This window comes from Aspergillus udagawae, assembly GCF_001078395.1.
Source record: "Aspergillus udagawae IFM 46973 DNA, scaffold_9, whole genome shotgun sequence".
In the NCBI taxonomy this organism is placed as follows: domain Eukaryota; kingdom Fungi; phylum Ascomycota; class Eurotiomycetes; order Eurotiales; family Aspergillaceae; genus Aspergillus; species Aspergillus udagawae.
The window spans coordinates 1,862,233-1,877,447 of NW_025091272.1; the positions used below are offsets into that span (position 1 = coordinate 1,862,233).

The window sequence follows — 15,215 nt, forward strand, 5'->3', positions numbered from 1 at the left end:
ATGGGACATGCCCGGTGCTTCCAAAACCGTATCGGGTGCTACACCGAGACAGATGGATTTAAGAATGACCATCCACAAGCAGACACATTTCTCTGTATCTACATCAGTGTTCCATTGATCCTATCAGGTTTCATATCATATAGTCCCGGACAATCACAATGCCACCTTTCAAGCCGCGTCATGTCTCAGCAGGGACAGATACTATCCAAAGGTATATCACAAGAAATCTGGGGCACAGTTCTAACACTAAAGCCGCTTAGCTTTGGGGGAATTTTGACCACTGAATTCCTGGAGCCTCCACCAGGTAGAGGGTTCTGTTTCCGCCAGACTTACCGAGCGAATCTGGACGGTCCTGTTGATGAGAAAATCCAGCGAGTCATTGACAGCAATGCCAAACCCTCCGGACCTCCGCCGCATCTCCACCGGTATCAGACCGAGTACTTCAAGGTGGAACAAGGTCTAATGGGGGTGAACATTAATGGAACCATCTACAAGAAAACGCCGGCAGATCCAGAGTTCAGTGTACCAGCCAACGAATTCCACGGCTTTTTCCGTCATCCAGACAGCGAAGGACCCATGACGGTAGTGCTGAGTGCCTCGGACTCCGGACGGGAGGAGAAGCTGGACAGGATATTCTTTGAAAACTGGTATGGCTACTGGCATGATGCGACGATTCATCACGGAGGGATGAACTACATCCAGTGGTTGCAGGTATAGTCCGCTCCAAACGAACATGCCTCGGATTTAGATGGTTAATGCTGGCAGATCTACGACGCTGGCGACGCATACCCGTATATGCCTACCTGGATCCCCTTTCGCAAAACCGTCGCGTACTGCTGGGGGGTTGCCGTAGGCAGATGGCTCGGAGGAATGCTCGGTTATTGCCCTTTCTTCGCGGAATATACGACCGACTGGGATCAAGCTGTAGCCAAAATGGAGACTCACTTCTGGCAACGACGGCGATTGCGACGTGAGGGGCTTCTCGGAAAGGGTAAGGACCTTAGGGCTAGTGTTAGTAGTTCTGAGGGGGGTTATTAGGAGTTCTGCTATATATTTTGGCCGAGGCTGTACGTAATTGAACTATCAACTGAGCCTGTTCTTATAGTTAGGAATTAGGTTCCCATCAGACTTGATTCTGACTTGACATTCTGGTACTCTTTCCTTTCTCCGGGCATCGAGCTCCATCCCGTTTACCCAATCGAGTAGCTTCGGATGGTCTGCGACACAGTCTTAAGTCTACGATGATCAGAATCGAGTGGTCATACACCTTACAGCAGAGCGAAGTGATTCTATGGGAACATCTCAGCTTGCAATAGTCATTATAATCAAAAGAAAACTTTGCTAGAGATGATTTTCCAACTATAAATTCCCCCTTTACTACACTCAAGAGACGTGTAATCGCCACAAAACTATCACCAAACACGCTCTAGCTCAGCCTCGTATTTAATTCCAGCCAGGAGCTTCGCCTGATCCACCCATTCGAGCACCCGCGATGATCCCTTCTCACCCACAATCACTGCATCTGAAGGATGGGATCCTCGATCACGAATTACGGTGGCAATCACATCAGCCTGGTACCGCAGTCCCCAACCGACAACTGGTTTGGTGATGACTTCTGTCGTTTCAAACCCGTTATCATCTAGCTTATCTGGTCCGTAATACTGCACGGTGAGTGTCTCGGGTCGGATAGGAGGGAACGGCAACGCAATTTCGCCCTTTTCGCCTTGGATCCTCACACACGGGGCGTTTTTCTCCCGCAGAAGCTTGTCCTTCAACCCCAGTTTTGCAGAACCCGGGATGGAGGACGAGATAGTTACCACACAAGTCGTTGGGCTCTGTCCTGAGCGCGACAGAATGATTGTCGTAATGTCGTCTAGTGGGTCACTGACGCCGGTCTCATGCTGGATTGTTTCCGCATATTTGACCGTCACAGGCTGATCGTCTTCGCCCTCTTCGCCGTCCGCAGAAGAGAGAGCCAAATCGCACCAAGTAAGTGGATATACACCGAGGTCTAATAGCGACCCGGAGCCGGTTTTCTTGTCCAGGAAGCGCGAGTTTGCAGTTAAAGTGGGATCTCCAAACAGCGGGAGCGAGTAGTCGGCCAGGATGCGCTTCACGGGCCCAATCCGTGAAAGTAGTTCTTCCTGCAGGTACCGGGTAAGTGGGAAGTATCTTGTCCACATCGCTTCCATGAAGACGACTTTGTTGCTTTTGGCAATCTCCGCCAGACGATTGTACTGGGCCTTGTTCATTGTCGCGGGCTTTTCGAGGAGAACATTGCGGCCGTGGGTGAGGGCTGCGCGGGCATGCTCAAAGTGTACACCATGAGGCGTCGATATATACACCACGTCAAAGTCCCCTTCGCGGAGCATGTCTGCGTATGAGGTGTATATGCGCACGGTAGAGGCATTGGGCGCTTGTTGCTCCGCCAGCCAGCTTGCGGCCGCTTCGGTGGATCGCGTGGTTGAGACAGCCACCAGCTGGTGCTGTAGATGTTTCTCTTCGTCTCTGGGGAGAGTGAGGTCCCTGTAAAAGAGCTCGGCGATGCTAGAAAGTCCCAGGAATGCCCATCGGCAGTGGAAGGGTGGCTCAATTGACTGATTCATCATTTCCAGAAAGCTGCACAGTTCCGAATACCGTCATGGTAAGACCAGCTCGGAGTCGATTGGCAAGTTGGCCGGTATTTCAAGTCACTCGAATCCAAATCACCATCTCGGATCAAATCAACGCAGGTAAAACCGGCTCCCTTGATTGGTCCATCCGATGATGGAAATGCCTCTCTATTCTATCGGGACACTTGCTGTATTCTATTGACCAGTTTAGGAAGATCGGAGGGCCCCCGGAACAGGATCCAGAACCGCCTTATTCATTTCCAGACTACAAACACGGCAAGCGAGATAGGGGATAGATCCGCTGTCGGAAAGGATTGATAAGACTCTTACATTGGGGTACGTCAGCGTGTGCTCTCGACCTATGATTGCTGTCAATTCCGCCGTACATTTACGGAATGATAAAAAGTGGCTGTTGTCTGTCTCACCCCGTCAATCTGACAAATGACGTAGCCAGCCAGTGACAGAAGTACATCGCTGCTGACCACCATGTTTTTCTGCTCGAATGGGATCATCTGCAGGTGGGGTTAAGGCCTAGCCTTATTGTTGGTGATTCCGGCGAAACGAGAGGTCAATAAATATAAATCCCCGGGGATCGGCATACGCCGCTACTTGCCATTTGCATATAGCACTTGCAGTACCTCAGTCGATCAATCAAGCCCTTCTCGTCATACCCGCGGTAAATATCGTCTTTCTGTTTGTCATTTGCTGAAGAGTCACCACTCCCCACCTTTTCGGCTACCCCAAAAATTACGAAAGAGTTGCTGGTATGAGCGGTTGGGGCTGTTTCTAGGCATATGCTGATTGATACCGTGCTCTCTGTGCTTATCTGACTGGGAACGAGGTTCACAAATGTCCGTCTATTGGCTATTCCTGGCTGAAGGATTGTAGATGCGTGAGAAACTCATGTTGCTCCAGTCGCAAGCAGGGGTAAAGCAAGATTTTAACGGTTCAAGTGCTGCATAAGTGCTGCACGACTGCCAATCTTCAGCAAGAAACTGTAATCATTGCGTAGAGCGGCTCAAAAATAAATGGAAAAATGGGAGCGGATGGCTGGATGGCTTGCATGAGGATCAGGAAGAAACAGAGTTTTAAAGACCGTAGCTGCACAGTCCAGCTTCTGTTCTGGGATTCAGAGCTCGCGCCAATCAACTCTAAAGTGATGTATTCGACATTTCCTGTCTCCTCTTCGCCAGGCAAAGATACCCTGCGCAAGGCAGATCAGCCAAAGCCTAAGCGTCACCATGTTCCCATTGCCTGCGAGAGCTGTCGCAAGAACCGTATCAAGTGTGACAATTCCCGTCCATGTCGTAATTGCAAACATCGAAATATTACCTGCACCAACGTAGACACAACCGATGTCAGGGCTTTGACCAGGTAAACTACCAAATACTCCGTGACCTCTTGTCCATCATGTAGCTGACACTCATTGGATGGGCCTCAGACAGGTCCAACACCTATTGGGACGGGTGCAAACCCTCGAAGCTCGAGTGCAAGACTTCGATATACTCTCCCCCAGTCAGCTGAACGAGTTATCGGCAACAGACCAGACGAGAACAACCCAGCATCAGTCGCGCTTGATACAGTCCTCTACAGCGCAGAATGAGAGAGATAACCATCAAAGGCCGATAGATATCTCCAAGGAAAAAGAATCGTCCGCTGTTCGGGTGAATCTGTCTACCTCGGCCTTCGCTGCGGATCTAGGCCACCAGATACGCAGCCCGCTGCCTCATCCACTAACGGCAGAGTTGGTGGCGTACCAATCGCCCGTGTCTACTCCCGGTCCAAGTCGGATTGTGAGCGAGAATATTCCCAGAGCTCTGGCTGATTACTACATTCGTCTCTACGGGCGGACCATTCAGCGAATTATGCCTGTACTTGACGAGGATGATATCCAAGCGCATTGTGCCCCTCTCTGGAATGAGCCATACTACAGCCCTGGGAAGTCGGCGCTCGCCGATATTATGCTTGCGCTATCATTGCTTATGGACGCCAATGCCAGGTCAAGTCAGAATCGTGGTTTCGTACTGTCGGCCTTCTCGGGTGCCCGCGATCCCAAACAAGACCAAGTCAGACTCATGTCTAATAGACTCTTTCGTCGTTGCGCTGTGAGCCTATCTGAGGATAATCCTGGCCCGTCCCTAAGCAGTCTGCAGTGCTATATTCTGATGACCGTCTATTGCCGCAACGATTCAAACCACACAATGGCGTATCAACTGCTAGGCCTGGCAATGAGGATTGGATGTCTGCTTGATATTTTCCATACACCATCGCAGACTCTACCTCAGAAGGAGCGGAGATTGCGCAGGAGATTGGGAGAGATACTTTACTGCTTAGACACTCAGCAGTTCCTTGAATTCGGACGCCCACCGGCCATTGTCGACGGCAGTTCGACGACGCTGCAGGCGCAGCCTGAAAGCCTCACACAAGAACATGAAGATGCGAATGACGAGGACGACGTCTTTCTCACAAACTATGTCCAGTTGGTCCGAATTGCTAAAGTGGCGCACCATCTGGTTGACAGCGAAGCTACACCGGTCCGTCAGTCTCGCGTCTGCCAGCAGCATCAGCAAACAAACTTTTGCAGCAATGCCACACTTTTGGAACAGCTAGAGAGGAATGAGCCTCGTTGGAGGGAGCAATTCCGTTCCTGGACTGCCACAGTCCCTGATCGCCTTCAGCTACGTCGGAGCCCGCACAGTAGGGGTCAGCCCTTCTCCACCGAGACCGCACTCATCCTGGACCTGGATAAGCCGACCTGGCGACTACGTCAGGCGTTGCTACTAGAGCTCTCCTACCACTGGTTCCAGCTTGGGCTTCTGCGTCCGTTCATGGGACAACAACACAATCAAATTTACGCACAGGAAGCGGCGCAACATGCCTTGGCGCTGACACGGATCACCAACCAGGCTCTCCTAGAAACGGACACCATTTACGGGTGGTACGACTCGCACTTTATGCTGTGGGACGCCGCCTTATCGTTGATGGGGTATACGGTGCTGTGTGCGAACAGTGGGAGTTCTTTGACTGCCGAGGTTAAGGGAGGTTTATCCATGTGCGAAACCACCTTCGAAGCATTGGGCACCCCATTTACAGATCGTGCAGCTGAGCTCATCGGTGCGTTCATAAATCAAAGCACTGCTCTCGTCGGGGACGCTCATTCCAAACTGAGAAACCGTGGCAACACCGCCAATGACGAGAATCCCGCCCAGCAGTGTGGAATAGGCCCAGTAATGGAAGCGGATGGAGGGGACATGGCAGGAGAGGAGATGGACTTGGAACAAATGATGTTTGAGGAGACCTCAAATAATCTGCATCTCGGTTTTCAGCTCGATACGTTGGCGGATGCTGCTTCTCTTCTGCCTCTAGGCAATGATTTTTCGTTTGTTGATGCATAAAGACTAATATCAATTGCTAAGAGTACACCTCAATAAGTTACTGGTCGGGAAAGACAATAAGTCACTATTCTCCAGCGAAACAGGTTCTCTTCGAAATAAAATGAAGAACATGCTAGTTGCCAAGCAGAACCTTAATATAAAGTGAATCAAACAACTTTCTTCAACTCCATCAGTGTGTCCGCACTTCCCGCGGGCTGAACCATCCCCACCACTTGCAATGTCGGATCTGCCGCCTGGAATAGCTTCTCCCAGTCATCAAATGTTCGCTCTTTGCTTCCAAACTGCGTCATCATCTGCATATCTAGCGCCCGCATGACCCGTTCCGTCTGCCAGTCATAGGTCCCCGGTTGGCCCAGCACCTGCTCTGCCACGATGATGGAAGCTCCAGGTTGCAAGACGGCAGCAAGATGGCGCAAAATTACCAGACAGTCATTATCATCCCAGTCATGGAGTATATGCCGGAGCAGCAAGACATCAGCCATCCCGGCGAGGCGAGATTGCGGTTCAAAGAACGAGTGTGGTTGGAAAAACACCCTCGACTTCAAAGCTGGGGGAATCTTCGCGTCCGCCCCTTCTTTGAGATTGATACTATCTTGTACAAACACGGTGAGGTTGGGATATGCCTGGGCAAGAGCAATACCGACGAAGCCGTCCGCTCCTCCGACCTATGCTGCAAGTTAACATAATTGTGGACTGGGACATCTTGGCTAGCCTTACATCGATCACAACGGCATCCTCCCCCAGATCTCCCCATGCGAAACCACTCACAACATGACTAACGTCATGCGGGCCACCATTAGTGATGAGCGCCATATACAAACCATATTTCTGAATCAGGTCCGGGCGTTTTTCAGCATATGACCACCAGGTGTCCGTTGTTGCGTGTGCGATTTGAAAGGCACTCTTATACTCGCTATCTGGCTTCCCGGCCTGGGCAGCCTTTAACCAATCGGGTAATCTCAAGGAGGATGGCAAGCAGACCTCCAGCTGGTACGAGAGCAGAGGCGAGAGACGGATCATCTCTTTTGACAGTTCTGTGTGCGCTACCATGCCAACCGAAGGTTCCCAAAACAGGCCGTACGTCATTGCCTGGCGGAGGATGCGAAGAAGGATGTCGGATGGGATATGGCATTTAGCTGCGATTTCAGTTACTGGAGTGCTCCTATTATCGCCCTGAGGAACCATGTCGAAGATCTGGTAGTGGTTTATGATCCTCAAGGAGGCTAAATTGTGCTTCTCCTGGAGAGGCTCGATGAGCGATCTGTTCTCTGCAGAATGGATCAAACTAAGACTTACGATCAACGCCATGTTTTTCAAAACCTCTGTCGGCCCCATCACCTTGCGAATCACCTGCTGGCAGGCGTTGAGAAGCACACTCCGAGCATCGAGCGCATCCTCAGATCGTGTCTCATGCAGTGACTGAGATGCCGGCAGTTGCTCCAAGGTGCTCACGGAAGCAGTTATAATGCCGGCCAAATGGGCAAGCGTAGGCTGGATATCGACCTGAACAGACATGGTAAATGTTGAATTCAATGATAAAATAATGTATATTGATACGAAAACAGTCTGTAGCTTGTCTGCGATCTCTCGTTGCTACAGCGCCGTTATATAACTATTATCTTCTTCCTCCTCAATTAATTTTGAACGCTTTAGTCTAACCAATAACCACTTCGCAGAAATCTACTGGTATCAGGAAGACAGAATCTCGTCGAGGACTCGATCCGCCCACTGCCGTATTGGGAATCGGATTAGTTCCGGCTAGACGAGGAAGCCATTTCAGGTAATCCGTCCAGTCTGTGATCTATGTAGCTCGTCATCGTTGACGTATGCGTATGACATTGGCAAAATCAGCATTATAATCAGTCTGACAATAATCTCTTGAGTTGGTCTTGCATCACAACTCCCACCTTGGTGATTTTTTGTCTCCCTGGGTAGCGTTTCATCATGCTGGGAATGATGCTTTTGCTCGGCCTCTTGGCCAGTCTCTTCTTCAGATTTGTGATATGGGCCATTTTCGTATATCTGCGAGATCCCAAAGGCCTGAGGAAATACCCTCTGCTGCATCCATTGTCTGGCATCTCCGACATTCCTTTCATGCTGGAATCGATGCGTGGATTCCGCTCTGCTACACTCCTGCAGCTGCACTACGGACAAGGCCATCCAATCATTCGTTTAGGGCCCAACGCTCTGTCTTTTGCAGGAGGACAAGCTATCCCGGCTATCTACGGACATAGCACACCAACTACCAAGGATCGGCAATATTTGAATGCGGCGGGATCCCACTTCCACTTGGCCGACGTAGTCGATAGAAAGGAACACGCGCGAAAGCGAAAGGTGCTCGCCTCTGCCTTTGCCGCCAAGCACCTTGAAGACTGGGAGTACAAAGTGGCAGACAAGGTACACCGTCTCATGCAGCGGTTCGACCAGCACTTGGTACAAATGCCGGACGACCCATTGGATTACCGATCCTGGACCAACCTGTTCACGATCGATAGTCTCTGCGACATCTGCTTGAGCGAGCGACTGAACTGCATTGATCGTGGCACCGACAGTGTGACCGCTGAGGACTTGGCCGGTCGGACCAAGGAGGTCTCATTCCGCGATTGTTTATATGCCACCTTCCACATAGTGGGAGATCTTGTCTGGTCATATGAATGGTATCATGTGGTCTCCTGGGTACTGCAGCGTGTTAGTCGTCAGTATGCTCGCTTATCTCAACTCGGTAACGGCTGGTCTCAACTCGTCCACCATCTGACCAAGCGTCGGTGGGAGCGCTATGTCCGTGACGAGCCGATCAGTGATATATTTGCCGCTCTTATGGAAGATCCCGCGGGAAACCCACAAGATCTGGAGTGGGGTGAGGTGCTGGCAGAGATATCCCTCGCCATCAGTGGCTCGTCCTCCACGTCCAATTCTATTGCGAGCACCATGCAGTTGCTGATCGAGAATCCGGACAAGATGCGCAAACTACAAGAGGAAGTAGACTCAGTCATGCCGACACAGCTGGATGATAATCCTGATGGGGACGCGCCCACGGTGGCCTCTTACGATCAGATCAAGTCTTTGCCATATCTGAGAGCGGTCATTGATGAGAGTCTCCGGTTGTATCCACCAATCTCCCACGGCCTACCCCGAGAGACGCCAAAAGAGGGCATGATGATCATGGATGAATGGGTGGCTGGAAACACCACAGTTTCAGTGTCCGCATATGTTGCTCATCGAGATCCTGCCGTTTTTGATCAACCGGAGTCTTTTGTACCAGAAAGATGGCTAGGAGAGCAAGGGCGGGCCCTGCAAAGCCGTTTTATCGCCTTCTCGGCTGGCGCACGAGGCTGTATTGGGCGCCCGATCTCCTATCTACAAGCCAGCATCCTTCTGGCTAGCCTGGTGCATCGATACGACTTTCAGATGTGGGATTCGAGGTGCAAGCCCAGCAGGCGGGAAACAATGAATCTGATCATGGGTCCGATGCCGGTGAGGATCCAGAAACGCAGCTCATAGTCATTCACATGTGCTACAGGGAGCTGCACTGCTCAGACAGCCTGGCGTTTTCTCTGGTGAGGGCGGTTGACTAAGGTGGCTGCTATCTCAGCTTCCCTCTTGAAAACCCCCCCGGGGGGGGTGAGGGGGGGGTAAGCTAGCTAGATAATGTATGGAATCTAATCAGTGCGCTACTATATGGTTCGGATTCGCGAGATGCCCTAGCATCTCGCGGTATGATTGGCGTTTCAGCCTTGTGGTTAGACTAGTATCAGGCTAGCTTTCTTGCACATGAAGGGAGTAGTAGATATATTACCTGAGTATGGAGAATTAATTACTAATTCCCAGAGTCCCTGGATGATGGCGGACACCCTTTGCGCTGAGGCTCCATCTTTAGTCAATGCAATGAATACCCCCAAAACTAGATCTTATAATGTTCTGTGGTTGAATGGTGGTAGTCTAGTAACAATTCTTATGACAATGTCTTTAGGTAACATCTGAGGAACGTTAAGAGTAAGTATCGATTGGATGGCATAATCCTAATTTGTGAGAGACGAGGAGTACACCCTATCCGAATCTTTCGATTCTTGCCATTTCTTTCACCATCTCCTTCGCTATCCTGCGTGTCTTTCGATCCAGAGCAGTGACTAAGCTGATCCACTCAAATCTTTCCTTCCAGAACGCCCACCGTTCCTTTGACCAACCTTCGGATCCTGTCCACTTAGTGGGAAATTCTCTTCCCATTGATCCTTCCATTTCATATATCTCCTTGCCACAATGTCTGATCCACTGCGCTGCGGCGGGTACCCACCCATTGAGCGACCTGATATCAATCTCCTCCAGCAGGAGATCTCGCTGCTTACAATACTCATCTTCATCCTCATCATTGTCAAGGTCCTCGAGCTCCTGTTCGATGTCTTCATGGTGGAACTTCTCCCACGGTGCTTTCTCCAGTGTCTTTCTCAAGACCCAACCACCGTGACGGAGATGACCGACGTTATTAGCACGGACGCCCCGAGCATAGAGCTTGGCTGCGAAAGAATTGACATTAACCCAACTTTGCCGCTTTTCATCGCGTCGAGAATCATAAAATGGATGGTCAACGTCTACATTATTAGTTTGAGCTTGTAACTGATCTTGAAGAAGACATACAGTCAAAGACAAACTCCGTCATATATTCACTGAGCCCATCCAGCCGACCAAAAGCTCCGTTGCAGTCAGACAGACTCTTCAGTTCCGCAACAAAGTCCACTAGGCGGTCATTCTGGCCCGTAAATTTACCGATTGCTGCAAAAAGGAGAGGCCATAGAGATGTGTAGTCCGGGTCTGGATTGGACTCCGCGATGAAGGACGACACTGCTTCTCTGGCTGCCGCTGATGGTGGTGTTGAAGAGTCCGCCAACAGCGACCTGATTGCTGAGAGCATGTGCGTAGGTGGGGCGTATTTTTTCTGGCTCTGCGCTGTGACGAAAGCCTCAGATTCAGAATCCATAATGTTTAGATTTTGGAAATGCTGGACGGTTATGGTCCGTTGTTCCACGAAGAAGATTCGAAGGGTGGTTCGTTGAAAACCTAGGTCTGGGCTGTGATGGGATTATAGGTAGTGCCAATCTGTTATCTGAGAGACGAGGCTGAATTTGCCAATTGTTCCTTCAAGGCTTAGCTTTTAAGCCAAGAATAACAGGAGGACCAAGTGGAAAGGTTTGAATGTGAAACAAGGAATGGCCCCCACATTCTCCGACCCCAAAGACATGGCGGTGCAGTCTGCGGGTCACTTAATGATGATCAACTCTAACAAAACAAGGCAGTGCAAGACCATCCATATTCCCTAGAAATTACTACTTTATCTCACAGAAACGTTTAATGGGCTGAAATTGAGAAGGAGGCTAGCAGAGTGACGCGCAAAGTGAATCTGGGGCAATAGTTGACCTCAAAAAGGGTTCTATCTCCAAAGCACGCATTCATGTAAAAAGATTAAGACCATTTTTATATGTTCATTTATGTAAACGATTCATATAAGAAGACTTAGGTATCCTTGCCATTTTTTGGGAATAAATGCCTGGTCTGAAAACTGTAGACGTCGCGTGCTTATTCTCCTCGACAGGCTGTTGCTTCCCGACACTGTATACATCTGAATAAGGCTATTGCCTGAAATCGGATCTGCTTCCTTTCTGCTCAGCCCCAGGGCTGAAAACTTGACTGTGGGTTGCGGCATATTCGGCCCCTTTGCCTGAATGCCTTCGATCTTCACACCAAAAGCCTCACGATAATGGCTCCGACAGGTATAAAGGAATCTCGAAAACCTCCCAGAGCTTGAGTTCACCATCTTACCTCTACACGACTCCCCAGCAAGGTCCCAGTCTCTCAACAAATCGTTGCTAAAAACCCGATTTTGTAACTCCAAGATGCCGTCGTTTTTCCGTTCTCTGGCTCTCAACGTTCTCTTGGCTGGCGCTCTTGTGGCCCAGGTCACCCATGCCCATCCCAAACCTCTCGTGGATTCGCAAGATTATGACAGTATCACCAGTGTACCAGTCTCAATAGTGCCCTCTGTTGGTGAGGCCGATGGTGAGCTGTACAAGCGTACGAAGGATCTGAAAATCGCCCAAGAGCCGGATCAAAGCTACAGCTGCCCTGCGACGAATAACTATGGAGGGACATCGTACTCCTCTGGACAGCTCAAAGCTGCTTTTATCAAGGCAGCCCAATACGCCAACAATGGCCAACAGATTGGAGACAGTCAGTTTGCAGCCAATTCTTGAAGGCAACCCTACTGACTGCTACTTAGGAAACTACCCGCATACCTTTGGCAACGGCGAAAATCTTCCCTTCCCATGCGGCAGGAGCACCATGGAATTTCCCTTGGATCGAGACGATCCGGGCACTGTATACAGCGGCCAAAGCGTGAAGACCTTGCCAGACCGTCTTGTCTTTGAATTTAAGGATGGCAAAAAGGAGGGAAAGGCGAAGTTCTGTGGGGTGATGCGCCATGGAAACAACGGTGATTTTATCAACTGCACTTAGGCATTACCTGGAGGGGAGGCGTTTCTCTGTTGGCTCAATTGTTTTACTGCTTGTACATACTAGATCTCAGTCTTGTGTAGAGTTCCAAGCGAACCAAACACTTTCAATTTGCATGATTGGGATACCGAGTCCAATTCCAGTATGAAAGCATGATAAGCGTAAGGCTGAACAGTAAGGTCTCCTGATTATAAGGACGAACAAAAGCTTCCCTCAGGTCGCAGCATTGAGCCTTATTTATAAAGGGGCGGAAAGTATCGGCATCACTTTTATTTGTTTCCGACATTTTCCGATGATGACTGTAATGGATGTCCCGTGACAAGCAACACTTGTTCGTGTTCTGCGCGAAGGACGATCACCCCAGAGAACCGCACAATGTCTTCAAAATCCAAGACAAAAGTGGCTTGTAAGTCCTGTAATCTTCGCCGAGTTAAATGCGATCGGACCGAGGACAGCGCGTGTTTCAACTGTCGAGTGGCTGGACAGGAATGCCAGCCGATCATCTCACGCCGTGGAAAGTACTGACACCGTTGTCGCGCTGGTTATGATCTGAGATACTAAATCTAATCTAGATACAAGCGTTCCAATACTAAAAGCCGTCGAAGTGGATCAGCTCGTCGAGCAGCTGTTCACTCTCAAGATGGGAGTCGCGGTAGCCCAGGAACGCAACATCCAGTGGCTGGAGAGAGCACCCATCCAGATCCCACTCTGTTTGGGACGGCTGGGGAAGAAGCCTGTGGATCTGGTCAACCGCTCAGCCCTCGCTTTATCAACAGGGCCAACGACCCAGGTCGTGGCAAGGAGATGGTGTACTACGGAGACTCCTTCAATCTCAACTACGTCCTACGAGAGATGGGGAATCCGTTCCAGGGCGATTTTGACAGCTCCTCCTTGAAGGTTAGCATCGAAGAACTGTATTTGAACCATTTAGGTCGGCCGATGAAGGACCACCTCGACGCCCATGAACACAGCGAGCGATTCCGGTTACAAGAAATGGGCGCATTCCAGCGTCTCGACAAGGACATAAGCGACGCCCTTCTCCAGACGTTCTTCGCTGTAGTGTACCCGTTCTGCCCCATCTTCGATCTTTCAGAGTTCCACACCAAATACAAGGCAGAACAAATCTCCCCGCTTGTATTGCAGGCCCTATATTTCGCCGCCGCGGCTCATTGTGAATTGTCATTGATCGAAAAGGCGGGATTTGCAAGTCGGTATATGGCAACCTTTACATTCTATCAAAGAGCAAAGGCATTGTACGATGCGAACTATGAATCGGACGCTATAGCTACAGTCCAGGCCTTGTATCTTCTGTCATATTGGTGGGGTAGCCCTTTGGAACAGAAGGATATGTGGCACTGGACGGGGCTTGCTGTTGGCCTTGCACAAACTCTCGGTTTGCACCAGAGGTCAGTTGATATCGCTATTCCTCTGGCTTTGTGGAGACTAATTGTTCAATTCAGTAAGACATATGCAGGCTTACCAGAAAGGCAACAGAAGTTGTGGAGACGTATTTGGTGGACCGTCTATGTATGTGTGAACATGGCGGACAAAACCCAGCTGACCGGATTTTAGAGTCACGATATCCTTATGGCCCTTACATTGGGTAATACTCCGCATGTCAATGAGGCATACTCTAACGTGCCCTTATTATCTGAGGCAGATATCGAGGACGACGAGGATGGCTGGCAAGATATGCATTTGATCGGGAGTCAGACTCAAGAATGTCGTCTATACATTGTTTATCTTGTGGACTTGGCCAAGCGAAGTATGTATGCCACAATCGTCCACAAATAATCCTAACTTTTTCCAGCCAGTCAGTGTCTCGAGGCTCTCTTCGGTGCCAGCTCCAATGAGTCCAAAATACAAACCAGTCTTGACAGAGTCTCGTCATGGCAAACGACACTTCCCCATGTCCTACAGCGGAACAACTCCATAATTTCCCTGCAGAGCGGCTATTGGACGTCTCTGATTCATCTGACCTACAAGTACAGTCAATCCGCAATTAGATGGATAATAGCTGACAAAGGGTGGCAGTACATGCCAAATCCTTCTACATAGGAACGGCTTCCATTACCCAGACCGGCTGAAGATGGGGTCCCTACCTTCTGATGCTGCTGTCAATATTGTGCGGATCCTCGAGGATATGATGTCCTCTGAGGTTCTTACCGTGTCGTGCCTCCGAACGTATGCCGTTCATCCCTACAGATTCAATGAGCAAGGGGCTGACAGGCAATAGGCTACCGGCTGTATTTGCCTCTCTAAGTGTCCAAATTGCGAACATTAGTGGAAATTCACCTGATGGTACTGGAATTGCAAAGCATAGGGCGCGCTTTTGCATGCTTGTCCTGAAAACATTGCAAGATCGTTGGGCTCCACTCGTGTGGTACTATTCTATGTTCTTGAAAATACTGCACAAAATGGGCTGTGAAATCCCAGGTGGCGAGGAACACAGCACTTATTCATTCCATGATCGCTCCCTGGGGGCGTCAAGCACCACTGAGCCTCTCCCTGACGCTACATGGAGGCAGCCGCAACACAACCAGATTTTCGAAAACCCTAGCGGGTCATTCATGGCGGAAGTCTTGACAGAGGAGGCTGATTATGGGGCAGTGATGGAGTGTTTCCCATTCTCAAGCTTCTTGGCTGACAGTATGTCTGGGCAATCCGACACCACGTTTGACCAGGCGGACAATGCTCAGTCGTGACC

General features: G+C 50.1%; 8 protein-coding genes across 8 annotated transcripts; 5 read left to right on the forward strand and 3 right to left on the reverse strand.

Annotated features, from left to right (window-relative positions):
* Positions 1-158: 158 nt before the first annotated feature.
* On the forward strand, positions 159-1,038 carry Aud_010908 (uncharacterized protein; the record flags this gene model as incomplete). The annotated part of the gene is made up of 3 exons (XM_043295739.1): positions 159-211; positions 261-711; positions 766-1,038. The coding sequence occupies 3 exons, from the start codon at positions 159-161 to the stop codon at positions 1,036-1,038; spliced, it is 777 nt and encodes a 258-aa protein (XP_043151674.1).
* A 374-nt stretch (positions 1,039-1,412) lies between these two features.
* Positions 1,413-2,606, reverse strand: Aud_010909 (Gfo/Idh/MocA family protein; the record flags this gene model as incomplete). Its single annotated transcript, XM_043295740.1, has 1 exon — positions 1,413-2,606. One exon carries the CDS (start codon positions 2,604-2,606, stop codon positions 1,413-1,415), a length of 1,194 nt encoding a protein of 397 aa, XP_043151675.1.
* Positions 2,607-3,771: 1,165 nt separating this feature from the next.
* On the forward strand, positions 3,772-6,007 carry Aud_010910 (Zn(II)2Cys6 transcription factor; the record flags this gene model as incomplete). The annotated part of the gene is made up of 2 exons (XM_043295741.1): positions 3,772-3,986; positions 4,054-6,007. The coding sequence occupies 2 exons, from the start codon at positions 3,772-3,774 to the stop codon at positions 6,005-6,007; spliced, it is 2,169 nt and encodes a 722-aa protein (XP_043151676.1).
* Positions 6,008-6,153: 146 nt separating this feature from the next.
* Aud_010911 (uncharacterized protein) lies at positions 6,154-7,522 on the reverse strand (the record flags this gene model as incomplete). The annotated part of the gene is made up of 2 exons (XM_043295742.1): positions 6,154-6,672; positions 6,725-7,522. 2 exons carry the CDS (start codon positions 7,520-7,522, stop codon positions 6,154-6,156), a joined length of 1,317 nt encoding a protein of 438 aa, XP_043151677.1.
* Positions 7,523-7,951: 429 nt separating this feature from the next.
* Positions 7,952-9,508, forward strand: Aud_010912 (cytochrome P450; the record flags this gene model as incomplete). The annotated part of the gene is made up of 1 exon (XM_043295743.1): positions 7,952-9,508. One exon carries the CDS (start codon positions 7,952-7,954, stop codon positions 9,506-9,508), a length of 1,557 nt encoding a protein of 518 aa, XP_043151678.1.
* Positions 9,509-10,054: 546 nt separating this feature from the next.
* On the reverse strand, positions 10,055-10,979 carry Aud_010913 (DUF3632 domain-containing protein; the record flags this gene model as incomplete). Its single annotated transcript, XM_043295744.1, has 2 exons — positions 10,055-10,593; positions 10,640-10,979. 2 exons carry the CDS (start codon positions 10,977-10,979, stop codon positions 10,055-10,057), a joined length of 879 nt encoding a protein of 292 aa, XP_043151679.1.
* A 913-nt stretch (positions 10,980-11,892) lies between these two features.
* On the forward strand, positions 11,893-12,511 carry Aud_010914 (uncharacterized protein; the record flags this gene model as incomplete). The annotated part of the gene is made up of 2 exons (XM_043295745.1): positions 11,893-12,226; positions 12,276-12,511. The coding sequence occupies 2 exons, from the start codon at positions 11,893-11,895 to the stop codon at positions 12,509-12,511; spliced, it is 570 nt and encodes a 189-aa protein (XP_043151680.1).
* Positions 12,512-12,803: 292 nt separating this feature from the next.
* Aud_010915 (fungal specific transcription factor domain-containing protein) lies at positions 12,804-15,213 on the forward strand (the record flags this gene model as incomplete). Its single annotated transcript, XM_043295746.1, has 8 exons — positions 12,804-12,809; positions 12,859-12,914; positions 13,081-13,914; positions 13,969-14,035; positions 14,081-14,273; positions 14,319-14,493; positions 14,567-14,692; positions 14,745-15,213. The coding sequence occupies 8 exons, from the start codon at positions 12,804-12,806 to the stop codon at positions 15,211-15,213; spliced, it is 1,926 nt and encodes a 641-aa protein (XP_043151681.1).
* Positions 15,214-15,215: the final 2 nt, after the last annotated feature.